The sequence below is a fragment of the Oncorhynchus nerka genome, linkage group LG3 (assembly GCF_034236695.1).
Source record: "Oncorhynchus nerka isolate Pitt River linkage group LG3, Oner_Uvic_2.0, whole genome shotgun sequence".
NCBI classification, from domain to species: domain Eukaryota; kingdom Metazoa; phylum Chordata; class Actinopteri; order Salmoniformes; family Salmonidae; genus Oncorhynchus; species Oncorhynchus nerka.
In genome coordinates this window covers 73,104,692-73,132,480 of record NC_088398.1, presented here as the reverse complement: position 1 = coordinate 73,132,480, position 27,789 = coordinate 73,104,692, and the positions used below count along the sequence as shown (strand labels likewise).

The 27,789-nt window shown below is 42.9% G+C and overlaps 2 protein-coding genes and 1 pseudogene across 3 annotated transcripts in view; all 3 read right to left on the bottom strand.

Annotated features, from left to right (window-relative positions):
• Window positions 1-450, bottom strand: part of LOC115113267 (NADP-dependent malic enzyme-like) — a 29,134-nt pseudogene extending 28,684 nt beyond the window's left edge.
• Window positions 451-7,189: 6,739 nt separating this feature from the next.
• On the bottom strand, window positions 7,190-13,580 carry ildr1b (immunoglobulin-like domain containing receptor 1b). The gene is made up of 8 exons (XM_029640745.2): window positions 13,275-13,580; window positions 12,682-12,852; window positions 12,063-12,212; window positions 11,817-11,936; window positions 9,973-10,119; window positions 9,769-9,891; window positions 8,543-9,447; window positions 7,190-8,203 (listed from the first exon to the last, which is right to left on the bottom strand). The coding sequence occupies exons 1-8, from the start codon at window positions 13,336-13,338 to the stop codon at window positions 8,165-8,167; spliced, it is 1,719 nt and encodes a 572-aa protein (XP_029496605.1). The 5' UTR covers window positions 13,339-13,580; the 3' UTR covers window positions 7,190-8,164.
• A 4,016-nt stretch (window positions 13,581-17,596) lies between these two features.
• Window positions 17,597-27,789, bottom strand: part of ildr2 (immunoglobulin-like domain containing receptor 2) — a 31,278-nt gene continuing 21,085 nt past the window's right edge. For both annotated transcript variants that reach the window (XM_029640723.2, XM_029640730.2), the window contains 4 exons: window positions 27,582-27,746; window positions 22,643-22,844; window positions 21,707-22,427; window positions 17,597-18,669 (listed from right to left, as the gene is read on the bottom strand). In XM_029640723.2, coding sequence (XP_029496583.2) covers window positions 18,634-18,669; window positions 21,707-22,427; window positions 22,643-22,844; window positions 27,582-27,746 — 1,124 coding nt within the window. In that variant the 3' untranslated portion in view covers window positions 17,597-18,633. The remainder of the gene's footprint in view (window positions 18,670-21,706; window positions 22,428-22,642; window positions 22,845-27,581; window positions 27,747-27,789) is intronic.

The following is a 27,789-nucleotide window of genomic DNA, read 5'->3' as shown; positions in this document are numbered from 1 at the left end:
CATAGCCTAATCAAGTTCAGCAAGGTTGCCCTCCACATATAGTTAACGACGTTAGGCCTTGAATATATCACTTTATGGCTAACACAAACAGCAGGTGCCACGATGATGCTGGCATTGTAAATGCAGTGTTTACCAGTATCCTGTAATGGGCAGGTTTATGTTCCACGTAGGCCTAATATAGTTGAGCAATATAACGTTATAGCTGAATCTCCAAATATAGACAACAGCACACCGCACACAGAAATGGATTTATTTACAAAACAAACTGCGTCGCTCGCTACCTGAATACGGTTTGACGCTGCCCTCGAGTTCCAATCTGAAAAAATCTCAATCCTTTGAGGGTTGGGGTAGCAGACGACCGTCTCTCTTCGTCGCTGACGTTTTTATCAGTGGATGTGAGTAGAATGGTCTAAACAGCTGATACAGGCTTATTGACGTTGACGCTTTCGCCAGAGACCGTAGAACCGCCCATTTCGTCACCGCCGACCAATCGTGTTAAGCAAAATGTTGCTCATGGAAGATCGTAGCCGCACAAAAATATTTTAGCACTTCCACCCCCCCTACTCCACGCTCCTCCCTTCTGTGTACTTTATTTACCATTGCCATAGTTGTAGCCCTTCCTTTTTAAATAGAGTACTGGCGTAGGAGTAGTGTATTTGATCATGTCAGATGCTATTTATTCAATTCAATTTAAGGGCTTTATTGGCATGGGAAACGTATGTTTACATTGCCAAAGCAAGTGAAATAGATAAAACAAAAGTGAAATAGATGTGAAAACACACTACATCTTACCGTCATAATTATGGTCATACAGACCGCTGCAGTGCGAGTGAAAAACAGATGTTGAGAATAAATGACAGAAGACAGTCAAATCCATCTCTGTTAAGTTCTTTTTTTATCCCCCTTAGACAAAAATATATTTCCCATTTATAAATGGTACTTTATTGCCCAGCTAGGGAGTTTCTGGTTCAGTCTGCAATGCTGAGTCACCAGCCAGATGTTATTGCTTACAACAAGAACCTCCGGATTTAGAATTATGTTACACCCAGAGACATTGAGACGTTCCAAGGAGTGCACCACCCTGCAGAGAAGTACTGAACAAAGAATGAATTTGCTGGGCAAATATAATAACTCTACTAGCATTTGATGTACTTTATGTCTCAAGAAGGGTTGGGAAGGTTACTTTCTAAATGTGATCCTTTACAGTTACAGGTCCAAAATTGTAATTAGTAATGTAACTTTTGGATTACCCAAACTCAGTAACGTAATATGATTACATGATTACATTACATTTCTACTACATATAATAATACAATTAAATTATATATTTACATTAAAAACCAAAGTCAATCAGAATGCCAGTCATTCCAATAAATGTTATACCCCTAGATCTTCAAGAATAGGACTTGGAAATATGAAGGTATAGATTAGTCAAATTGTTTTACCTGAGAATAACCCCAAAATTAAGGATTTAGCCAGCCCTACTCTGTTGTTTATGATTTTGTTGTCATTGAGGACTGATTGGGCTCATTGATTCGAGTTGAAAAATAAATGCTGCGCTCATGGAATGGCATGCTTTGAGCACGACTGAAAAGTGCTATTTACATGTGAAAAAATGTATGCCATAAGCTGCATTTGCTATAGACCTGTTTACCTCTTTGTTGGAACTTTGATATCTTGATAATATACAGCCATTTAAAGGGCAAATCAACAGATGAAACAAGAACAAAACAGTTGCCCCCGCCTCTGTTTTGGTAAAAAACTGAGGGATGGGCCTGGAGAAATCTAACCAGTCTCAGATTAATAGACAGAGCTACAGTATGGATGCTGCAAGGACTGACCATCCATAATATCAAAATTGTTTTAACCATTTTATGAGGCTATACAATGTTTACAAACATAGGAGAAAAACAAGATCATATTCTGGGTTATCATGGAGTATGACAGTTGAACTAAGCTCATGAGGCATTTATAAATTATATCTTTCAATAATTAAATGGTGATATTTTATTCATACATTGTCGTAGTAATTTCCTGTATTACTAAACATTGAGAGAGCAAACCACACACAAGTCAGAGTATATTATCAAGTCCATCTTTAATTATATATGAGCTTCACCATAGCCTTGTGACTCTCAGATCAATTCAGTGTCTATAAATGAATTCTCTGAGAGTGCTTACAAAACAGTTCTTAGTATTATTTACAGCCAAGACACACCCATCTCAACTCACATGACGAAACACAGATCTTAGGAACAGTTCACAAAGAACCTTTTACTTGAAAGAGGAGTATCCCATAGCTAGATAGCATTAGCTATAAATTATTGTTCAGTTTGGTCTCCTAAACAAAGTTCCTATCTCGTTCTTGGTACCACTCAGGACCAAAACATTACCTCATCCAATGGCATATATCAATTGTCAATTATAGATACTCCCATCTCAAATGCACCCCCTCCTGGACAAGATCAGAAAAGACAGTGAGCCTCTTAAGTCTTATACTAAATCAAGATAAGGGCAACCTCAGAGGGGACACACAATAGTTCCAGACACATTCCCATAAGAAGACAAGCCTCCATTCTGTCCTCCTCCCCTCCTGATATTCTTCATAGCATCACATGGTTTAACAGATAAATTGACATATGAAGACAGGCCTGACCTCTCCCCTCTCTGGGCCCCTAGTGTCTAAGCCCTAGCAGAGAAGGGATAACTGCAAACTGCCAACAGTATTATCCAGAAGAAGACATCCTAATGACAAACATCTCACATAAGCATTATTACATAAATTAAACATCTTATTTATCAATGTTACCTAACTAATTCTGATTCTGCTACCACAACATCCAAAAGCCATTACACATTGCCCCTTTAAGTCTATCAAACGTGTGTGAGTTTGAACATGTGTCCATTAGGCCTATGGATAAAAAATGTTTTATCAGCATGTATTAGATTGAGCAATAAAAGCCCCACTTTTATTCCATAGGCTGGGATCCACCCTGTGCAGCTGCTGCAAGAGCCCTGTCACTGGCTGTCCACTGGTTTCAAAAACAATGATTGATAGGCAGCTTCAACTTCTTGAATTCAAACCATTATTGGGTTCAAATGCACTTTTAGATTTGTGAACATTCATCCACAACCACAATCCGTAATGTGCAAATAGCTGAATGAGAGAACAGCAGTGTGATTCACATCAATGCACTATTGTAGATATCAACAATAAGTGATATCGGTATCGCCGTAGACTACACCACTGCTTTCATCCTTACCTCCAAGAGTTTATTCAAGTTGGATAATATTTGGATGCCGACAGCAGTCGTACCATTGGAAGACATAGCTTGGACTGTAGCTTACAAAAGCATATTCCTGCTCTTTTCCCACAATCCATCAAACCCATTTGATGTGTCATCATAGTGGTCTCTGACTTGTGGTCAGACTCGCTCAGGTGGAACAAATTTAAAATGTGCACCCTTTTTCAATGCTGATTTGCACATTTGTTTCCAAACAGAGAAGTGTCAAAGGGGCTGTGCATTATTAACTTAAAAATTACACTGTTGGTTAGAGCCTGTATTAAGCATTTCACTGTAACCTAATGTTTTCAGCGCATGTGCCAAATAAACTTTGATTTGACCATGCTGAAACATGAGGTGATGGAAGAATGACAAGACAATGGGCCTTAGGATCTCGTCACGGTATCTCTGTGCATTCAGATGGCCATCGATAAAATGCAATTGTGTTAGTTGTCCGTAGTTTATGCGTGCCCATACCATAATCCCACCCACACCATGGGGCACTGTTGGTGGAAAGTTTGAAGTTCCTCAGTGAACATATCACCGACAAAAATGAAACGGTCCACGCACACAGACAGTGTGGTGAAGAAGACGCAACAGCTCCTCTTCAAACTCAGGAGGATGAAATAAATGTGTCTTGTCCCCGAAAACCCTCTAACTTTTAGATGCACAATCGAGAGCATCCTGTCGGGCTGCATTACTGCCTGGTACGGCAACTGCACCTCCCACATCCGCAGGGCTCTCCAGAGGGTGGTGCGGTCTACACAACGCTTCACCAGGGGCAAACTATCTGCCCTCCAGGACACCTACAACACCCGATGTCACAGGAAGGCAAAAAGATCATCAAGGTCAATAACCACCCGAGCCGCTACATGTTCACCCTGCTTCCATCCAGGAGCCGAGTTCAGTACAGATGCATCAAAGCTGGGACAGAGATTAACAATCTGATGGCCTTGAGAAAGCTGTTTTTCAAACAGCCACCACTAGCACAGGGAGGCAGCTGCCTCCCGACAGACTTGATATCATTGGCCACGTTAATAAAATGGAACACTTTAATAACGCCACTAAGAATGTTTACATATATCACATTGCTCATCTCATATGTATATACTGTATCCTTTACTATCTATTCTTTACTAGGGGTGGCAGGTGGCCTTGTGGTTAGTATTGGGCCAGTAACCGAAAGGTTGCTAGATCGAAATCCCGAGCCGACAAGGTAAAAATCTGTTGTTCTGCCCCTGAACAAGACAGTTAACCCACTGTTCCTAGGCTGTCATTGTAAAAAAGAATGTTCTTAAATTACTTGCCTAGTTAAATAAAGGTTCAAATAAAAAATCGATTGCAATTTAGCCGTTCTGTCACAGCTCATCCATATATTTTAGACTTACAGTTGGAAGTTTACATTCACATCAGCCAAATACATTTAAACTCAGTTTTTCACAATTCATGACATTTAATCCTAGTAAAAATTCTCTGTTTTAGGTCAGTTAGGATCACCACTTTATTTTAAGAATGTGAAATGTTAGAATAATAGTAGAGAATTATTTATAAGCTTTTATGTCTTTCATCACATTCCCAGTGGGTCAGAAGTTTACATACACTCAATTAGTATTTGGTAGCATTGCCTTTAAATTCTTTAACTTGGGTCAAACGTTTTGGGTAGCTTTCCACAAGCTTCCCACAATAAGTTGGGTGAATTTTGGCCCATTCCTCCTGACAGAGCTGGTGTAACTGAGTCAGGTTTGTAGGCCTCCTTGCTCGCACATGCTTTTTTCAGTTCTGCCCACAAAGTTTCTATAGGATTGAGGTTAGGGCTTTGTGACGGCAACTCCATTACCTTGACTTTGTTGTCTTTAAGCCATTTTGCCACAACTTTGGAAGTATGCTTGGGGTCATTGTCCATTTGGAAGACCCATTTGCGACCAAGCTTTAACTTTCTGACTGATGTCTTGAGATATTTATTCGACATAGCCCCATAATCTTCCTCCTTCATGATGCCATCTATTTTGTGAAGAGCACCAGTCCCTCCTGCAGTAAAGCACCGCCACAACATGATGCTGCCACCCCTGTGCTTCACGGTTGGGATGGTGTTCTTCGTCTTGCAAGCCTCCCCCTTTTTCCTCCAAACATAACGATGGTCATTATGGCCAAAGAGTTATATTTTTGTTTCATCAGAGCAGAGGACATAACTCCAAAAAGTACGATCTTTGTCCCCATGTGCAGTTACAATCCGTATGGCAGTTTTGGAACAGTGGCTTCTTCCTTGCTGAGCGGCCTTTCAGTTTATGTCGATATAGGACTCGATATCGGACTAATTTAACTGTGAATAGAGATACTTTTGTACCCGTTTCCTCCAGCATCTTCACAAGGTCCTTTGCTGTTGTTCTGGGATTGATTTGCATTTTCGCACCAAAGTACGTTCATCTCTAGGAGACAGAACACATCTCCTTCCTGAGCGGTATGACTGCTGTGTGGTCCCATGGTGTTTATACTTGCGTACTATTGTTTGTAAAGATGAACATGGTACCTTCAGGCATTTGGAAATAGCTTGCAAGGATGAACCAGACTTGTGGAAGTCTACAATTTGGCTGATTTCTTTTGATTATCCCATGATGTCAAGAAAAGAGGCAGTGAGTTTGAAGGTAGACCTCGAAATACATCCACAGGTACACCTCCAATTGACTCAAATGATGTCAATTAGCCAATCAGAACTTTACTTTTTATGTTTTACTTTACTACATTCCAAAATAATGTTATTTTTACTCCATACATTTTCCCTGACACCCAAAAGACCTTGTTACATTTTAAATACTTAAGCAGGACAGGAAAGAGAACATCCCTGGTCACCCCTACGGCCTCTGATCTGGAGGACTAACTAAACAGAGAACATCCCTGGTCACCCCTACGGCCTCTGATCTGGAGGACTCACTAAACAGAGAACATACCTGGTCACCCCTACGGCCTCTGATCTGGAGGACTCACTAAACGCTTAGTTTGAAAATGTCTGCGTGTTGTCGTGTGCCCATGGCTCTCCGTAAAAAAAGAACACCGTGCCGTCTGATCTTATTATAAGCAATTTGAATTTATTTATACTTTTACTTTTGATACTTACGTATATTTATAAACAAACACATTTAGACTTTTAGCCAAGTAGTATTTTTCTTGGTGATTCGAGTCATTTCCTATGAAGGTATCTTTACTTTTCCTCAAGTATGACAATTGGGTACCACTCCAAAATTTGAGAGAAATATGTTTTGTGTGTGTCTGGAAAATTTCTGGGATCTTATTTCAGCTCATGAAACATGGGACCAACACTTTACATGTGCGTTTATATTTTTGTTGAGAGTATTATTAGTTTATAATATCATCTGAGGAACCAGTGAAGATAAAGTTATTTTTAATTTAAAAGTTCTCTAAAACTATTTTATTTTTAAAAAGTGTTCGTTTTTTTTAAAACGCAATTGTCTACACACTTAACAGACACTTTGTTTAACTAAAGCATCTCCATCTGTCATATACCAACCCTACCTTATCACAACAAAACTGATTGGCTCAAACACATTAAAGAATGAAATTCCACAAATGAACACCTGTTAATTGAAATGCATTCCAGGTGACTACCTCGTGAAGCTGGTTGAGAGAATGCCACAGTGTGCAAAGCTGTCATCAAGACAAAGGGTGGCTACTTAAACAAATCAAAATATATTTGAGATTCTTCTAACACTTTTTTGGTTACTACATGATTCCATATTTGTTTTGATGTCTTCATTATTATTCAACAATGTAGAAAATTAGTACAAATAAAGAAAAACCCTGGAATGAGTAGGTGTGTCCAAACTTTTGACTGGTACTGTAGAACAAAGACTCACCATACTCTCGAAACATGCCACTCAAAGCAAGGTGAATGATGGTTACACTTGACTTCATTTAAATCCCAAGTACAAAATCCCCAGTACAAGACCAACGGAATAATTTATCCCACCACCGACTAAAAAAAACAACAACATACAACTATAAACAGACAGAGGCACTTGAGGAAAACTGAACCAGAAACAGTCACACACTACACAATCTACAACAAAACATTGTATACAACTATTTAAAATAAGAAAACAGATACACATTTGATGAAATGTACAATTTAAAAAATGAATTATATTTCTTACTATTGACGTGATAGTGCTGTGTTTTACATTGTCTCATAGGTAAATGTGTAAAAAAAAATATAAAAAAATAAAAGGATTCTAAAATAATTTTAAAAATCACATGGATTTCAACAGGTAAAATATGTGCCTTAAGATTCCGGTATTCTAGCCCTCCCCCCATATACACCTTGCCCTTCAATCCCATTCTATATAAAGTATAGCACAATATTACATAAGTAGTGTTTAACCTCTACGCCTGTACAGGTATAAAGGCACCGGAGTCACCTTATTACAATACATTCTATAGCGTCTATCAGAGTCCAAAACGTGTATGCGTGATCTAGAATATTGGAACATTAGCTTTCATACTTTTCTCAGCGTGGCTCAAGCAATTTCTCCAATTGTCAACACATTCAAATTAATATAGGATGCGTACGCAGAGCCGTGTTGGTTGGGAATTTTGGGCAGATGCTCGTTTGGGAAGTGGTCTCAGAGACCCGTAGTTATGTGACAATGGGATGCTAGACTATCACGTCTCTGGACTCAATTACGCTTAATAATCCTTTTGGTGTCACTTCTCGTCCAAAGGCAGACAGACAGAGACTGTTTGTGGAGACAGACAGACAGTGGAGACCGAAAAACAAACATTTTGTGGAGACACAAACCATAAGTTTACACTGAGGAAAAGGGAGACAGGCAGGTTTCAGGTAGGTTTCAGGCAGGCAGACACCGGTTTCAGATCACCACACTGGTACCACTACGAGAGCTCTTATCCTGGAAGAGAAAGAAAGAGATGGAGAGAGAGAGAGAGAGGGGGAAGGAGAGAGAGAGGGGGAAGGAGAGAGAGAGGGGGATGGAGAGAGAGAGGGGGATGGAGAGAGAGAGGGGGAAGGAGAGAGAAAGAGAGAGAGGGATGGGGAGGGAGAGATAGAGGGTGTTCAGTAGTGTTGACATTTGTGTGGTAAAATGAGTGCATGTGAATGTCTGTAGATGTGCGTGTACCATCCTGTTTGTGCAGTGTGTTACAGGACAGTACGATCCTGATCTGTATGTGTGAGTAAACAATGTTATATGGGTGTGAGTCATACATCAGCACTCGTGTTTGTTTCTTACTGAGTAGCGGTCGTAGTTCCTCCTGTTGCCGTGCTGGATCTCGATGGAGGAGTAGCTGGGGGGTTTCTCTGGCCACAGCTTCCCCTTGCCTCCCCTTTTCCCTCCCCTCCTGCTGTCTTCCTCATCCGAGCTCCAGGACCGTTGTCGATGGGCAGGAGGTGAGTGGGTCCTATCTTGCCTGGCAAGGGCTGACCGACGCAGCTCCTCCATCATGTCGTCACGACTACGGGACCGTGGCGCCGACCCAGACCCCCCAGTCCTCCTCCCGGCCGAGCCTTGCCCCTCCCTCTTTGGCACTCCCCTCCGGTCATCCCAGTCTGACTCGTCGCTGTAGCTACGCAGGATTCCTTGCCGCGGAGGGGTGGAGTCGTGTTTGTCACGCCGGTTGTCACTGTAACGCCCACCGCCGCCACCCCCAGTGCGGTTGGTGCTGCCGCTGGATATTCTTGGAGCGCCACTGGTCCCTCCTCCCCCTCCAGTCCCCCTGCGAGAGGAGAAACTGGGTACCCGCTGGACGATAGGGGGCAAGGTGATCACTCTCCTCTCCACCCCCCTCATCCCCATCTCATCCAGGGCAGACAGCATGCTGGGGGGGCCGGCCGTGAAGGGGACCCCCTGGTGGCCTCCCTGGGGCTGGTACTGGTGGGCGTGGGGAGACAAGTGCTGATGAGGGGGAGGGGGCATCTGGCTGTGAACCCCCCTCATCTGGCTTTCCAGAAAGTCCAGCATCTGGTTGGTGTCGTGCGCGCTCCCGCCGTGCATGCTGCCGTTACCGTGGTGAATACCATATTGGTGTTGAGGCATGTGGTGTTGGGGGATAGGGGGAGGCTGCAGCTGGAGGGGCGAGGGGCCCATCGGGGCCATGGCAAAGTTGGGCTTGGTAGGGTACCCATCGGAGAACGAGCCTGGAGACATAGCGAATCACACAGCATTAGCACCGTTATAAGACTGACCTGAGACCAGGAGATCGTTTCACAGCAGGTATGGTCAGGGTTCTTCCCCAGGATTTTTTTAAGGTGGTGCTGCGGAGTACGGCCAGGAGGGGGGTCAGATATTTTTTCATTTGTCTATTTACATAGTGGCACAGCCAGTCCACAAGGTGGCACATCACCTCTCTTACATTCTTTGGGAGAACCTTGAGGGTACAACTTTATAACATTGACCGGAGTTCAGTAGATAGTTTCACAACATGCAGGGTACAACATTAGCACCATTATAAGACTGACCTGAGTACATCACTGGGTTGCCCTGGGAGGAGTGGTTGCTGATGGGGGCGTAGATAGGCTGGCCGTGCATCCAGGGGGCCATGGCCTTCTGGGCCTCTCGTATCATCCTGTGCTGCATCACCACTTGGGAGGGGAGAGAGGAGAATTGTGAATAAGTGTATCACTATGAGTGTGTATGCGCTCGATCGTGTGTGTGTGTGGTACCTTTCTCAGGGCAGCAGCAGGTCTGTGGGCAGCAGGGACAGCGGATGTAGCAGCAGCACTTCTGGGGGCAGCATTGACAACAGCAGATACAGAACAGCATGATGAGCAGCAGAGCCCCGATGATGATGAACAGCACCGTCAGCCAATCTGGAACAGAGGTCAAGAAGGACACAGTGATTTCAGAAAGTATTCATACCCAAGTGACATATTTGACATTTTGTTGTGTTACAGTCTGAACTCAAAAAAAAAAAAATCCTCTCACCCATCTACACACACAATACCCCAAAACATTTTTGCAAATGTATTGAAAATGACAGCGATAACACCTGAGTCTTTCTGGGTAAGTCTAAGAGCTTAACACACCTGGATTGCAAATTATATATATTTTTTAATTCTTCAAACTCTGTCAAGTTGGTTGTTGATCTGTGCTAGACCTCCATTTTCAAGTCTTGCCATAGATATTCGAGCTGGTTTATGTCAAAACTGTGGCTAGGCCGTTACGGAACATTCAATGTTGTCTTGGTAAGCAACTTGGGCTTGTGTCCTGCTGAAAGGTGAATGTCTCCCAGTGTCTGTTGGAAAGCAGACTGAACCAGGTTTTCCTCCAGGATTTTGCCTGTGCTTAGATCTATTCGTTGTGTTTTATCAACAAAAAAAACTCCCTAGTCCTTGCCGATGACAAGCATACCCATAACATGATGAAGCCACCACCATGATTGAAAATATTTAGAGTGGTGCTCAGTAATGTGTTGTGTTTGACCCAAACAGAAGGCTTTCTATTCCGGATATGGAGGTAATTTCTTTGCCACATTTTTTGCAGAATCCCAAATTGACCCCTTCCCTTCGCCTCTCTCACTTCGATTTGTGTGTTAATGCGTGCCTCCGCTGCACGCAGTGTTGGAGCTACTATAATTTTGTTTATACTGTACCTATGCCATCTTTTCAGAATAGTGGAGTTGATTTGGGATTGGCCAATGTAATTTTTTTTGCTGTGTTACTCACATTGTAATTTAAGTGCCACATAGACAACAGCGCCAAGTCTCTACAGAATGCGAGTTACATTATTTCTTATTCAAAATAGGCCATTACATGGTGTACAGTTTGTTGAATGCATGTTTTACATAGAGAACCTATGAACCTTGAATGGAGGACGTTAACATCGTTATGGAAGGACCTCCCGAGTGGCACAGTGGTCTACGGCACTGCATCGCAGTGCTAGCTGTGTCACTACAGATCCTTGTTCAATTCCAGGCTGTGTCGCAGCCGGCCATGACTGGGAGACCCATGAGGCGGCGCACAATTGGCCCAGCGTCTTCCAGGTTAGGCCGGCATGTCCTTGTCCCATCGCGCTCTAGCAACTCCTGTGGCGGGCCGGGCGCAGTGCACGCTGAAACGGTCACCAGGTGTACCATGTTTCCTCCGACACATTGGTGCGGCTGGCTTTCGGGTTAAGCGGGCATTGTGTCAAGAAGCAGTGCAGCTTGGCTGGGCCGTGTTTCGGAGGACGCATGGCCCTAGACTTTAGCCTCTCCCGAGTCTGTATGGGAGTTGTAGAGATGGGACAATTGGAAACCACAACATTTTTGGGGGAAAAGTTTGTTAATATATAAATAAAAAATATATAAATTAATTGTTACGGAAGAATGAAACATGACCCACGATTGTGTAACACATTAGCTGCACAGTTGGTCCTCAAGCCTAAGGGTGCTTTTTAATGATGTGCCACAGGCACCCCATGGTTCCCCCAGGAGAGCAATGCATTGGTGGAACATGCAAATACATAAATGAAAATGAGGATAGTTAAACGCATCCTGAAAAAGCAAAAAACATTTGCAGTCACTTACGGTAAACAATGAGTTTGACCTCGCGGTCTGAGTCTCCGGAAGTGTCTCCCGGTGCATCGATGGAGCAGAAGTACACACCGTTATCCCACCACATCACCTCATTCATAACCAGGTCGGCCTCTGTGGAGGGCAGGGGGGCGGGCACACACCCAAGCACTTACTGTACATGTGCATGATAACATTTAATGCAACATTTACAAATCTGATAATTGTGGTCTCTTTTCACTAAGTTGGGGTCACACTCACTGTTTTGGATGGATATCTTGCGCTCCCGATACTCAGAGCCCAGGGTGGCCTCATTGGTTCCCTTCTTCTGGATGACTGTGCGAATGGTGCGCTGGCGGTCTGGACAGTCATTGGCTGGATCCTGGCCCAGCTGCAGAGCAGCCTGATAGGCTACAGCAGGAGGAGAATGGAAGTATTATGATGACATCACTATACACCAACATCTCCATTATCGCATTGGTGTCCCAATCTCAACAGTACCACTATGACATCATACAATCTTCAAAGCCTCATTATAGCATCACTTTACAATTCTGACATCAATCTCTGCTGCTCCATTATGACATCCAAATCATCATATTCCCATTATAACAGCACAATCTGCAAAGCATGACATCACAATCACCACAGCACCTTATGACATCAAACTACACAGCTCCATTATTACATTTACAATCTTCACTGCAATATGACATCAATCTCCACAGCCCTGTTACCTCACAAGCTCTGCAGTTCCATTAATGACATCACAATCACCACAGCCCCATTGCAAGAAGACTATAATAACGGAAAGAAAGAAGGAGGGCTACACTAGTGTCCGTGCAGCCCTCACTCATTTACCTGTCCTTTAATATCTCACCTGTTGAGTAGAATTCCAGCACGGGGTCCTTGCAGAAGGACTTGTAGCGCCAGGTGACCAGGACTTCCTGTGCATTGGCGGAGGTGGAGTAGTCACAGCGTATGATGACCGAGGCAAAGAGAGCCGTACTCCTCTCTGTCTGAGGAACAATCACCTGGATAGAAAACACCTCTGAAAGACAGAGTTGCGAGAAAGAATGAGAGGATAGTACAAAAATAACACGCAAAAAAATCAATTTAAATTAGAAAAAAATGATGTGTTCAAATGATTAAGATAAACTGTTTTTCAAACTGCTTAATTTGTATACAGAAGTGCATATTAGTACTCGGAAACAATCATTTCTAACAACGTTTAACGTTGTGGATTAACTGCCCTGAACACCCATCTGCTTGGCAACTTGTAAACACCCTACGGTCACGTGACCGCGACTTGTTGGCCTTGTCATGTTTACACCTGTCGATTATTAACTTATTCTAACATGCTTATTTTGGAAAGAATCAAGACAATGTATATGTCAATTGTGTTTTGTAAGTAATAAAGCCCAATACACGTTAGAGCCGTATCTTAAAGCGGTTTTAGATTAAAAACCTTACCTGTTGGCAGGAAACCAAGCAGAAGCGCAAGCAAGATAATATTTCCTATTTTGTTCTTCGCCATTCCAACGCGGAAGCTCCTAAAAGACGGCCAACCTTTAGTCAATCGATACAAACAATTAATTTGATAAAACCATGCAACATTTGTCGAAGCAACGCTTCATCAGCGCATTTTCTTCATTTTATGTAAATAGAAGTTTTCAATTTCCTCGTTTTTGTGGTGAAACTACTCTCCTACAGGTGTCGAGGCAACTTTCCCAGGCGGAGTTCATCGGCGCGTTCCCAACCCCATCCCCCATCTTCGGGTGACGTCACCGACCCCACCTCGAGCCGTAACAGGTGAAAGACAAAAAAACTTGTAAGTGATATGGAAGGCTCGTGCACGTGGAAACGAGTTTTTAATACATAAACGCCTAAATGTATCAAATAGTTCCCGGAACTAGGACTTTTGAAATGGATTATTTCAACAAGATAAACCCCCTCTGGAAATGCCTTTAAACATAGAGGACCTTGAGAAAATCGGGTATATTTTCCTATAGGCCCAGAATAGTAAAAGTAGCGATCTTTCTAATGTCACCTCAAGATCAACACCAGACTGTACACACACCAGATGTATGTCTTCTTTGTACACACATCGGATTATATCTAATGTATAAACGCAACATGCAACAATTTCAAAGATTTTACTGAGTTACAGTTCATATAAGTGTAACGGATGTGAAACGGCTAGCTTAGTTAGCGGTGCGCGCTAAATAGCGTTTCAATCGGTGACGTATCTTGCTCTGAGACCTTGAAGTAGTAGTTCCCCTTGCTCTGCAAGGGCCGTGGCTTTTGTGGAGCGATGGGTAACGATGCTTCGCAGGTGACTTGATGTGTGCAGAGGGTCCCGGGTATGGGCGAGGGGACGGTCTAAAGTTATACTGTTACATAAGGAAATCAGTCAATTGACATGAAATACATTCATTAGGTAATAATCTATGGATTTCACATGACTGGGCAGGGGTGCAGCCATGGGTGGGCCTTGGAGGGCATAGGCCCACTCACTTGGCAGGCAAGCCCATTCACTGGGGAGCCAGGACCAGCCAATCAGAATTAGTTTTCCCCTACAAAAGGGGAACATTTATTACAGACAGAAATACTCCTCAGCACATATTGCAGGCTTGTATTTGTACCCTGGTTGAGGCAAGGCAATCTAGAATAATCTAGACCCATGTGAATCAAATTACATTTCAAGGATGTACAGTGCCTTGCGAAAGTATTCGGCCCCCTTGAACTTTGCGACCTTTTGCCACATTTCAGGCTTCAAACATAAAGATATAAAACTGTATTTTTTTGTGAAGAATCAACAACAAGTGGGACACAATCATGAAGTGGAACGACATTTATTGGATATTTCAAACTTTTTTAACAAATCAAAAACTGAAAAATTGGGCGTGCAAAATTATTCAGCCCCCTTAAGTTAATACTTTGTAGCGCCACCTTTTGCTGCGATTACAGCTGTAAGTCGCTTGGGGTATGTCTCTATCAGTTTTGCACATCGAGAGACTGAAATCTTTTCCCATTCCTCCTTGCAAAACAGCTCGAGCTCAGTGAGGTTGGATGGAGAGCATTTGTGAACAGCAGTTTTTTGTTCTTTCCACAGATTCTCGATTGGATTCAGGTCTGGACTTTGAGTTGGCCATTCTAACACCTGGATATGTTTATTTTTGAACCATTCCATTGTAGATTTTGCTTTATGTTTTGGATCATTGTCTTGTTGGAAGACAAATCTCCGTCCCAGTCTCAGGTCTTTTGCAGACTCCATCAGGTTTTCTTCCAGAATGGTCCTGTATTTGGCTCCATCCATCTTCCCATCAATTTTAACCATCTTCCCTGTCCCTGCTGAAGAAAAGCAGGCCCAAACCATGATGCTGCCACCACCATGTTTGACAGTGGGGATGTTGTGTTCAGCGGGATGAGCTGTGTTGCTTTTACACCAAACATAACGTTTTGCATTGTTGCCAAAAAGTTCAATTTTGGTTTCATCTGACCAGAGCACCTTCTTCCACATGTTTGGCTCCCAGGTGGCTTGTGGCAAACTTTAAACGACACTTTTTATGGATATCTTTAAGAAATGGCTTTCTTCTTGCCACTCTTCCATAAAGGCCAGATTTGTGCAATATACGACTGATTGTTGTCCTATGGACAGAGTCTCCCACCTCAGCTGTAGATCTCTGCAGTTCATCCAGAGTGATCATGGGCCTCTTGGCTGCATCTCTGATCAGTCTTCTCCTTGTATGAGCTGAAAGTTTAGAGGGACGGCCAGGTCTTGGTAGATTTGCAGTGGTCTGATACTCCTTCCATTTCAATATTATCGCTTGCACAGTGCTCCTTGGGATGTTTAAAGCTTGGGAAATCTTTTTGTATCCAAATCCGGCTTTAAACTTCTTCACAACAGAATCTCGGACCTGCCTGGTGTGTTCCTTGTTCTTCATGATGCTCTCTGCGCTTTTAACGGACCTCTGAGACTATCACAGTGCAGGTGCATTTATACGGAGACTTGATTACACACAGGTGGATTGTATTTATCATCATTAGCCATTTAGGTCAACATTGGATCATTCAGAGATCCTCACTGAACTTCTGGAGAGAGTTTGCTGCACTGAAAGTAAAGGGGCTGAATAATTTTGCACGCCCAATGTTTCAGTTTTTGATTTGTTAAAAAAGTTTGAAATATCCAATAAATGTCGTTCCACTTCATGATTGTGTCCCACTTGTTGTTGATTCTTCACAAAAAAATACAGTTTTATATCTTTATGTTTGAAGCCTGAAATGTGGCAAAAGGTCGCAAAGTTCAAGGGGGCCGAATACTTTCGCAAGGCACTGTATCCAGATAATTGAGAAAATACAGAGACATTGAACAGTTAGGGTCCAAGCACAGTGACTCATGTTTGGCCTTTTGAGAACTCCAGTACTATGCAACCGTTGATGCAACCAAAACTTCATTTACAACATTAGGTGGATGATTCAGAATATTGTGCAGTAGTTGTGGACCGTCAGCCAGCCTATTCAGCTCTGCAATACGAATTACAATGAAGTGGCCCCAGCTATGTCCTCTTTCTTCAGTGTCTGTCTAGGGTTTGTTTCTTAATGCCAAGCTTGTTTGCACTTTCAGCAGTGTGGAAATTCCATGTCAACAGTCCTTAGACACACAAAACACTGGAGCCTGCAGGATTTCCATGTGAATTGGGATATCTACATGCTGGAAGAAAAGGCCCAAGCCACAGCACTGTGGAGACTGGAGAGGAGTTCACAGCAATGTCGCAGATCATCCTTCTCTGAAAAGAGGGTTGATTGTTGCTGGGGGGGGGGGGGGTCAGGGACTGTTGGTGTGGTTCTATTCTAAGGCTGTATTCATACTGTTGGTGTGGTTCTATTCTAAGGCTGTATTCATACTGTTGGTGTGGTTCTATTCTAAGGCTGTATTCATACTGTTGGTGTGGTTCTATTCTAAGGCTGTATTCATACTGTTGGTGTGGTTCTATTCTAAGGCTGTATTCATACTGTTGGTGTGGTTCTATTCTAAGGCTGTATTCATACTGTTGGTGTGGTTCTATTCTAAGGCTGTATTCATACTGTTGGTAGACAGTCACTTTATAAAGTTTGGCCAAGTACCAGCATTGAAGGGTGGTGACGTTAAACAAGCCTAGGAGCGCTTTTGTGTTAATAGTTTCTTCAACTCTCTCTCCAACATGCAATCAAGCTTTATTCACTCAACACAAAGACAGGCCAGCTTGAGTTCCACTCTCAACAGCTCTTCTGGATCCAATGTAAAGAGCTTAGAAACCTTGTAAAATGTGCTTTATAAATTAAATGTACACCATTCGTACAGTGAAGAGGTATTCTGCACCTGTCATGGCCAGATGCTGAAGCGACAGCTTCCTTTCTGGTATTGTGATGTCATCCTGGAACACACACATCTTGGTCTAGGCTGGTGGAATTTAGAATCCTGTTATATTTCCTGTTTCACCCTATTGGTCAGCGTAGTGACCAGTGCTGAGTGCTGTCCCACATTCAGAAGGGACAGACATTTCAGTCACTGATGTGTCTTATGGAATAAGAGATAATGATGTGTACATCGTTGTGAAAATGTGCTAAATAAATGGTCATTGACAGAAAAGGCTTGGAAGAGTTGTTTATGTCTGTGGTGTTTGTGTGTGTAAATAAAGTAATGAACAAGCACTGTGTGTGTATTAAGCAGTTAACATAGATAGCGATAAGAAACACACGCTCCATATCCAATGTAAACAATCATAAAAGGGCATAGTAATCACACACAATGGCACAATCTAAGAGAGTGTGTTTATATCAAAATCAATGTCAAACAAGTGAAGTACAAACATCTGCTATGGCTGAATGGCACAGTTTCAAAACACAGTTACCTGTGGCCAATAAGGGCATGTCCAATTAATACTGTGGGCTAATAAAGAATACTATTACTGTAATATAAATTCAAGCTCAGTAGGTACAGTACATTTACAGTAGGTACAGTACATGACACACACACACACACACACACACACCACACACACACACACACAATGAAGGCAGGTGAACCTGAGTTGTCTTTTTTATGGCACAATTGACACCTATTATATGTTTCTTATAGTCTGATGAAATGTATGACACGTGGAGGAGCATTGGATTTACAATTATAATGGCAGGTTGGCATATTTGGTGGTTTAGAATTGATCAAAACAATCCTGAACTTAACACACATGAATTGATCATATGAAGTTTCTTTGATGACCGCTTTCCTTTAAAAAAAAAAACTTATCTTAGCTCTGCCTCCACACCTAATCAATACCTATCGATCAATACCTACCAATAGCCCTAATCGTATCATTGCTGTCAGCATAACTTCACGGGAACTAACTTTCACCGTGCTTCGTAGGTGAGAGAGAGGGACTGCTCTGTGGAATGCTTGGTTTGAGTTTCACAGATAAACCTAAATATGGACATACAGGACAGTACACATCCACACAAATGCTTCACACCCACGTTGCAGCCACACATACCCATTCAAACGGTGTGTATGTAATGCATCTACGCTCAACACACATACAAACAAAATGGTGTCCAAATGTTCCTTAAATCAATGCATAAACAATTCGCGTTCCATTGTCTTCTCGTGATCCATGCAAGGTGCCTCCCTTCTGTGGATGGAAACCTTCTATTGGATAAGCCTCTTCAGGTTGTTGATGATGAGGATGATCAGTTAGTCACTCCCAGGCTGATGCATGATGTTTTAAGCGAGTGATGTGTGATTCTCAATGCTGGCAGTGCTGTGCATGCACAGGCTTGAGTTCTCTCTGATGTGTCACACTATGAGAGAATCTCTGCTCAGAGCAGGGGTCTGTTAAAATAAAACACCAAGAGCCATGTTAGAGACCATGCAATCATGCCACTCATGCTCGATTAGTCAGGCCTGGTCAGTGAGGCAATGTGGGAATCCACAGCAATCATGCAGCTCATGCTCTGTTAGTAATGTCTGCGAGTGAGTACCACGAGAACATGATACAATCACATACAGAACATGCATTATTTTTGGTATTACGATTTTACCTTTTACCTTTGAAATAAAGCATTAAATTTGAGGATGTTTTCTTGACTACATTATTTACGAAACATTGATCTAAATTACAACATCAAAATAGTGCTTTCCGCCTCTCTTTTCACATAAAAACCAATCAATATGAAATACTGTTAGAAAACGTTTTGATTTATACAGTGCATTTGGAAAGTATTCAGACCCCTTCCCTTTTCCCACATTTTGTTATGTTACAGCCTTATTCTATAATGTATTAAATCAATGTTTTTCCTCATCAATCTATACACAATAATGGCTCCTGAGTGGTGCAGCGGTCTAAGGCATTGCATCTCAGTGCTAGAGGCGTCACTACAGACCCTGGTTCGATTCCAGGCTGCATCACAACCGGCCGTATAATACAAATTTTTCTTAACTGACTTGCCTAGTTCAACAAAGGCACAATACATTTTAAAAAATGCCCCATAATGGAAAAACGAAAACAGGTTTTTAGAAATGTTTGCAAATGTATAAAAAACAAAAAAACTGAAATACTTTATTTACATAAGAATTCATACCCTTTGCTATGAGACTCGAAATTGAGCTCAGGTGCATCCGGTTTCCATTGATCATCCTTGAGATTGTAGATTGTAGAAAATCCACATGTGATAAATTCAACTAATTGGACATGATTTGGAAAGGCACACACCTGTCTTTATAAGGTCCCACAGTTGACTGTGCATGTCAGAGCAAAAATCAAGCCCCCAAAGGACTTGTCTGCGGAGCTCAGAGACAGGATTGTGTCAAGGCACAAATATGGGGAAGGGTACCAAAAAAGGTATGCAGCATTGAAGGTCCTCAAGAACATAGAGGCCTCCATCATTCTTAAGTGGAAGAAGTTCGGAATCAGCAAGACTCTTCCTAGAGTTGGCTGCCAGGCCAAACTGAGCAATCGGGGGAGAAAGGCCTTGGTCAGGGAGGTGACCAAAACCCGATGGTCACTCTGACAGAGCTCCAGAGTTCCTCTGTGGAGATGGGAGAACCTTCGAGAAGGATAACCATTTCTGCCACTCCTCAGTAAAAGGGACATGACAGCCAGCTTGGAGTTTGTCAAAAGGCACCTAAAGGACTCTCAGACGATGAGAAACCAAGAGTGAACTCTTTGGCCTGAATGCCAAGCGTCACATGTGGAGGAAACCTGGCACCATCCCGACTGTGAAACATGGTGGTGGCAGCATCATGCTGTGGGGATGTTTTTCAGCGGCAGGGACTGGGAGACTAGTCAGGATCGAGGGAAAGATGAACGGAGCAAAGTACAGAGAGATCCTTGATGAAAACTTGCTCCAGAGCACTCAGGAACTCAGACTGGGGTGAACATTTACTTTCCAACAGGACAATGACCCTAAGCACACAGCCAAGATAACACAGGACTGGCTTCGGGACAAGTCTCTCAATGTCCTTGAGTTGCCCAGCCAGAGCCCGGACTTGAACCCAATTGAATATATCTGGAGAGACCTGAAAAAGCTGTGCAGCGACGCTACCCATCCAACCTGACAGAGCATGAGAGGATATGCAGAGAGGAATGGGGGACACTCCCCAAATACATGTGTGCCAAACTTGCAGCGTCATACCCAAGAAGACTCAAGGCTGTAATCGCTGCCAAAGGTGCTTCAATAAAGTACTGAGTTAAGGGTCTGAATACTTACTATGTAAATGTGAAATTTTCAGATTTTCTTTTTTTTTAGTTGCTAAAATAAAATAAAGTTTTTGCTTTGTCATTATGCAGGTATTGAATGTAGATTGATGAGGGGGAACAACTTTTTAATCCATTTTAGAATAAGGCTGTAACGTAACAAAATGTGGAAGAAGTCAAGGGGTCTGAATACTTTCCGAACGCACTGTAAATACTGAACAAAAATATAAACGCAACATGTGACAATTTCAACGATTTTACTGAATTACAGTTCAAAAAAGGAAATCCGTCAATTTAAATAAATAAATTAGCCCCTAATCTATGAATTTCACGGGCAGGGGCGCAGCCACTGTTGGTGCTGGGAGGGCATATGCCCACCCACTGGGGAGCCAGGCCCAGCAAATCAGAATTCATTTTTTTCCCCACAAAAGGGCTTTATTACAGACAGAAATACTTCTCAGTTTCATCAGCTGTCCTGGTGGCTGGTCTCAGACAATCCCGCAAGTGAAGAAACCGGATGTGGGCTGGCATGGTTACATGTGGTCTGCGGTTGTGAGGCCGGTTGGACGTACAGCCAAATTCTCTAAAACAACGTTAGAGGCGGCTTATGGTAGAGAAATTAACATTAAATTCTCTGGCAACAGCTCTGGTGGACATTCTTGCATTCAATATGTCAATTGCACACTCCCTCAACTTGCGACATCTGTGGCATTGTGTGACAAAACTGCACATTTTAGAGTGGCCTTTTACTGTCCCCAGCACAAGGTGCACCTGTGTAATGATCACGCTGTTTAATCAGCTTCTTGATATGCCACACCTGTCAGCTGGATCGATTATCTTGGCAAAGGAGAAATGCTGACTAACTAACAGGGATGTAAACAAATTTGTGAACAACATTTCAGAAAAATAAGCTTTTTGTGCTTATGGAACATTTCTGGGATCTTTTATTTCAGCTCATGAAACATGGGACCAACACTTTAAATATTGCGCCTATATTTTTGTTCAATATAGTTAAAAAAATAACACCCACAAATAAAGATGATCTAACCATCATGGGTGTAAAGTTGGTGGTCTGTTAGACCTACTGGACTTTCTACCTCTGAGCTCTTGTAGCTGTGATAACCTGAGAGTGGTAGGGTGTTCTTCAACATGACCTTCCTACAGGTAACTCACCATATTTCGGTTGTTGTCCCTGTCCTCTCTGCCCACCTGTATGGTGTGGGCCAGTCCTTTAGGGGGACGGGTATAGGAGAACGATTGCATGGCCTGGTCAGTGGTGCTGTATCGTTCTGAGGGCGATTCGACCATGCGGTAACGCTCAGTGGTTGGGTTGACCCTCCGGTACCTTTCCATCTCTAGCTCCGAGTATGGAGGCAAAGGGTCATCCTCCTCGGGCCTGTTGGTAGGTGACCGGCTGTAGAAACCGTCGCTGCCCTTGCCCTTTGAACTGCCCTTGGAGGGAGTGTCACTGTCCTCGTCAATCCGTCCCTTTCCTCTCTCCCCCTTCTCTCCTGCTCTCCCCCTTGCCTTGCGCTCCAATAAGTTGTTGAGGAATGCGTCATCGTAACCCCTCCGCCCCTGGGTGTGCTGGTGGGGGTGAGAGGGAAGATCGTCCCACATGTCCCTCTTCTTCTGCGGAGGCGGGCTGCGGCGGGGGTGCCAGTCATCATCCCTGTCTCCATGGAAACGGCGTGAGGGGCTGTGGTCCCGGTACGGGGGGTAGTGCTCTCGCCCCCGTAGTTCCAGGTCGTAGTCCCTGTCCTGGTCACGGGGGTCGCCCCTCCGGGCACGGGGGCCATAGGACATAGCAAATTCCTCCAGCTCATCCAGAGAGCCAGTACGCCCCCTGGAGCCCAATGTCCTCCTCTCCAGGTGCACAGAGCGAGGGTTCCACCTGGAAAACAGGGAAGACAGGGGGAATCAGAGTATATAACAGATACACAATTGCAGACAGACAGTGTTAACTAGCATTTTAGTCCTACATTGAATACAATATAATCAGCAATGAAATATCCAATATCTATAAAAGATCCTATTCCCTCTCTCACACACACACACACCGGGTCAGAAAATGTGAGTACTTTAGATACAGTTCAAACTCAGTGGTACCTGCTGTCTTGCTCGTCATCAGTGTGGTTGCCACGGTAATGCCTGGGTCGACGACTGTTGTGCACAGGAGCTGCCATGAGCTCTGATTGGTCATCGAGGTCAGCGATGGGTGGGAGAGCTTTCATCTGGACTGTCCGATAGGTCTGCCGGAAATCCGTGTCCCATCCCTCATGCAGAGAGCTGAGCTCTGATAGGCTACTGGCTGCTGGGACAACAAATCACTATGGAGACCTTTACTGTTTTCAATAAAAGTTATTCAATGTTATAAATGAACTGTTTCCACAGCACATGCAGCAGTGTTCTATTTACAACACATTTATGCTTCAACACTTCTAATCCAATCACAGACACATCACCAAATATCACCCCTAATGCAAACAACATCTGATAGCCATAGACATCTGTGTAAATATAGATTGGTTATTCCCAAAGCAAATGCTTTTGCTGATGGCCCTCATCGTACAGATGTAGGATCTTAATGACAAGTTCTCACAGTCTCACATCAGAATGAGATGTTCATCCATGTTTCTCAAACGTCAAATTTCTAAGTTGTTCCAGACGTCAAATTTCAAACTCCGAATGGTTAAGATAAGGGTTAAGGTTTGTGATAAGCTTAAAACAAAAACAAATTAAAAAACAACTTTCTATCGCTGGATTTGACCATTCAACCTTTGGAATCAGAGGCAGGAGGTTATGTCCCTATCCACAACCCAAACCTACTTGAAGGTAATAGAGCTCACTGTTGCCCCTTGTGGCCGGTTTCATCATCATCTCCCGATGCCCGCAGACCTGCATGGATATGGAATACTGACTAGTATCAAGGGTGACCTGCCTGAATTTGATCACCCATCAGGACATGAAAACTTGTGGAGTATTCAAGGTTTAAAAACTCTTCTAAAGTTTGTAATTTCCACTGATTTGTCCTAACAAAAAAATGTATCAACCCCGCCAGAAATGTCCATTAATTATAATCCACACAATAATTCACATTTCCTGTTGCTGCAGGATTATTTTCCATGCTCTTAGTTCGGGAGAGACATTATAGAAGGTATCTGAGCCAATTATGAAGTGACGATATGTCACATAGAAACAGAATCCATAAAATGAGAATTGATTCCATGGAACACATCCAGCTTTCAGCTGTCTTGGAATTTCGAATGACAATATGCTTTACACTGCAGTCTACAAATGTCTGTGTGCTTACAACAAAGCACTATGGATACCTTCTTACACTGCCCTCTACAAATGTCTGTGTGCTTACAACAAAGCACTATGGATACCTTCTGACACTGCACTCTACAAATGTCTGTGTGCTTACAACAAAGCACTATGGATACCTTCTGACACTGCACTCTACAAATGTCTGTGTGCTTACAACAAAGCACTATGGATACCTTCTGACACTGCACTCTACAAATGTCTGTGTGCTTACAACAAAGCACTATGGATACCTTCTGACACTGCACTCTACAAATGTCTGTGTGCTTACAACAAAGCACTATGGATACCTTCTGACACTGCACTCTACAAATGTCTGTGTGCTTACAACAAAGCACTATGGATACCTTCTGACACTGCACTCTACAAATGTCTGTGTGCTTACAACAAAGCACTATGGATACCTTCTGACACTGCACTCTACAAATGTCTGTGTGCTTACAACAAAGCACTATGGATACCTTCTGACACTGCACTCTACAAATGTCTGTGTGCTTACAACAAAGCACTATGGATACCTTTACACTGCACTCTACAAATGTCTGTGTGCTTACAACAAAGCACTATGGATACCTTCTGACACTGCACTCTACAAATGTCTGTGTGCTTACAACAAAGCACTATGGATACCTTCTGACACTGCACTCTACAAATGTCTGTGTGCTTACAACAAAGCACTATGGATACCTTCTTACACTGCACTCTACAAATGTCTGTGTGCTTACAACAAAGCACTATGGATACCTTCTGACACTGCACTCTACAAATGTCTGTGTGCTTACAACAAAGCACTATGGATACCTTCTGACACTGCACTCTACAAATGTCTGTGTGCTTACAACAAAGCACTATGGATACCTTCTGACACTGCACTCTACAAATGTCTGTGTGCTTACAACAAAGCACTATGGATACCTTCTGACACTGCACTCTACAAATGTCTGTGTGCTTACAACAAAGCACTATGGATACCTTCTGACACTGCACTCTACAAATGTCTGTGTGCTTACAACAAAGCACTATGGATACCTTCTGACACTGCACTCTACAAATGTCTGTGTGCTTACAACAAAGCACTATGGATACCTTCTGACACTGCACTCTACAAATGTCTGTGTGCTTACAACAAAGCACTATGGATACCTTCTTACACTGCACTCTACAAATGTCTGTGTGCTTACAACAAAGCACTATGGATACCTTCTGACACTGCACTCTACAAATGTCTGTGTGCTTACAACAAAGCACTATGGATACCTTCTGACACTGCACTCTACAAATGTCTGTGTGCTTACAACAAAGCACTATGGATACCTTCTTACACTGCACTCTACAAATGTCTGTGTGCTTACAACAAAGCACTATGGATACCTTCTGACACTGCACTCTACAAATGTCTGTGTGCTTACAACAAAGCACTATGGATACCTTCTGACACTGCACTCTACAAATGTCTGTGTGCTTACAACAAAGCACTATGGATACCTTCTGACACTGCACTCTACAAATGTCTGTGTGCTTACAACAAAGCACTATGGATACCTTCTGACACTGCACTCTACAAATGTCTGTGTGCTTACAACAAAGCACTATGGATACCTTCTGACACTGCACTCTACAAATGTCTGTGTGCTTACAACAAAGCACTATGGATACCTTCTGACACTGCACTCTACAAATGTCTGTGTGCTTACAACAAAGCACTATGGATACCTTCTGACACTGCACTCTACAAATGTCTGTGTGCTTACAACAAAGCACTATGGATACCTTCTGACACTGCACTCTACAAATGTCTGTGTGCTTACAACAAAGCACTATGGATACCTTCTGACACTGCACTCTACAAATGTCTGTGTGCTTACAACAAAGCACTATGGATACCTTCTGACACTGCACTCTACAAATGTCTGTGTGCTTACAACAAAGCACTATGGATACCTTCTGACACTGCACTCTACAAATGTCTGTGTGCTTACAACAAAGCACTATGGATACCTTCTGACACTGCACTCTACAAATGTCTGTGTGCTTACAACAAAGCACTATGGATACCTTCTGACACTGCACTCTACAAATGTCTGTGTGCTTACAACAAAGCACTATGGATACCTTCTGACACTGCACTCTACAAATGTCTGTGTGCTTACAACAAAGCACTATGGATACCTTCTGACACTGCACTCTACAAATGTCTGTGTGCTTACAACAAAGCACTATGGATACCTTCTGACACTGCACTCTACAAATGTCTGTGTGCTTACAACAAAGCACTATGGATACCTTCTTACACTGCACTCTACAAATGTCTGTGTGCTTACAACAAAGCACTATGGATACCTTCTGACACTGCCACTGGAATGCTAATGAACTTATTAACATGTGAAATACAGAACCAAACAATATTATCGTTTCTGATGAAAAAGCAACAGTCTGGTCAATTTACAAGAATATATATATATATATTTTTTTGTCATTTGGCAGACGCTCTTATCCAGAGCGACTTACAGTTAGTGCATTCATCTTAAGACAACCACACATCACAGGCAGAGAAAGTAAATGTTCCTCAATATTGTAGCTATCAGTAGAGTCAAAGCTAGAAGGGGGGGGGTCAAGTACAAGTGCTGGTTAAGTGTTGTTTTTTTTGGGGGGGGGGGTTGTTGTGATGGGAAGGATTATTTCATATACTCTTTGAAGAGGTAAGGTTTCAGATGTTTTTCAGAATATGGGTAGGGCCTCTGCTGTTCTAGCTTCAGGGGGAAGCTTAAACAATGAACAAAAAACCGACAACAATAAATGAAGACGAAACAGTAACGTTAACGTTAACACTAACACTGTAACACTGGAACACTGGAACACTGGAAACAGGAGCAATCACCCACAAAATACCCACAGAATATGGCTGCCTAAATATGGTTCCCAATCAGAGACAACGATAGACAGCTGCCTCTAATTGAGAACCAATCTATCACACACACACACACACACACAACCATAGACGTACAAAAACACCTAGATAGGAAAACACCCCCATAAACATACAACATACAAAAACCCTAGACAACACAAAAACATATACATCACCCATGTTACACCCTGACCTAACCAAAATTACAAAGAAAACAAAGAATACTAAGGTCAGGGTGTGACATCCATGACCAAAGCTGTTCTGAAGACATCACCACCCCAACGGTCGGTCTGATCTCATGGTATAACTATATGAAAGTCGACTTTAAAACATTACGATAACACAGAAAACAAGTTTGTACTTACTAATGTTGACAGAAAGAAGTTTACAAATGGATAATAAATAATTTTTATGATGGTTTATAAGCAGTTTATAGGCAGTCCTTCAAATGTTACCAAGCAACATTTGACTGATTCGACACAGATGTATTGTCTCAGCAGATGGTATTGATGACATTTAGTGTAATCAGGGTTGGTTTGTTACAAATGGGGAAATGAATAGTTAATAGAGAATGTAATGAAGGGTTTCTGATGAGGATGAAACCAACCCCCCCCCCCCCACACACACACACACACACACACACACGCGCACACACAGTCACGTACAACTCCACCCAGGTTTGGGACAGAAGACGAGGACCAACATAAGAAGAGGGTAAGTTAACTCAGAAGACCCTCTACAAACGGTAGTTATTGTTACCATGATATATCATGCAAAACTACATTTCCCACAATGCTGGGGCGGGTCACTCACCCCCAGCCAGGTTGTTCTCCACTGAGGGAAGGGAGACCATCTTAGTTTCCGCGAGGGACGGCGGGGCGAAGGGGACCATGGTGGGGACCCCAGGGATGCAGTAAGGGGGGTACACAACAACCTGGGGAGGCTGGCCCCTCTTCACCATCTTCCCTGCCTCATAGACTAGAAAACAGTACAAATGTAAGACTGTGTAAGACCGCTAGTG

Excerpts from the sequence above, each read along its gene's own strand:
- ildr1b (XM_029640745.2), bottom strand. The coding sequence starts at position 13,338 with ATGGCGAAGAACAAAATAGGAAATATTATCTTGCTTGCGCTTCTGCTT. Across the intron at positions 9,448-9,768 it reads CAACCCAGTGATGTACTCAG|GCTCGTTCTCCGATGGGTAC; the intron begins GTCAGTCTTATA and ends CTATGTCTCCAG. Across the intron at positions 8,204-8,542 it reads GGAACTACGACCGCTACTCA|GATAAGAGCTCTCGTAGTGG; the intron begins GTAAGAAACAAA and ends TTTCTCTTCCAG.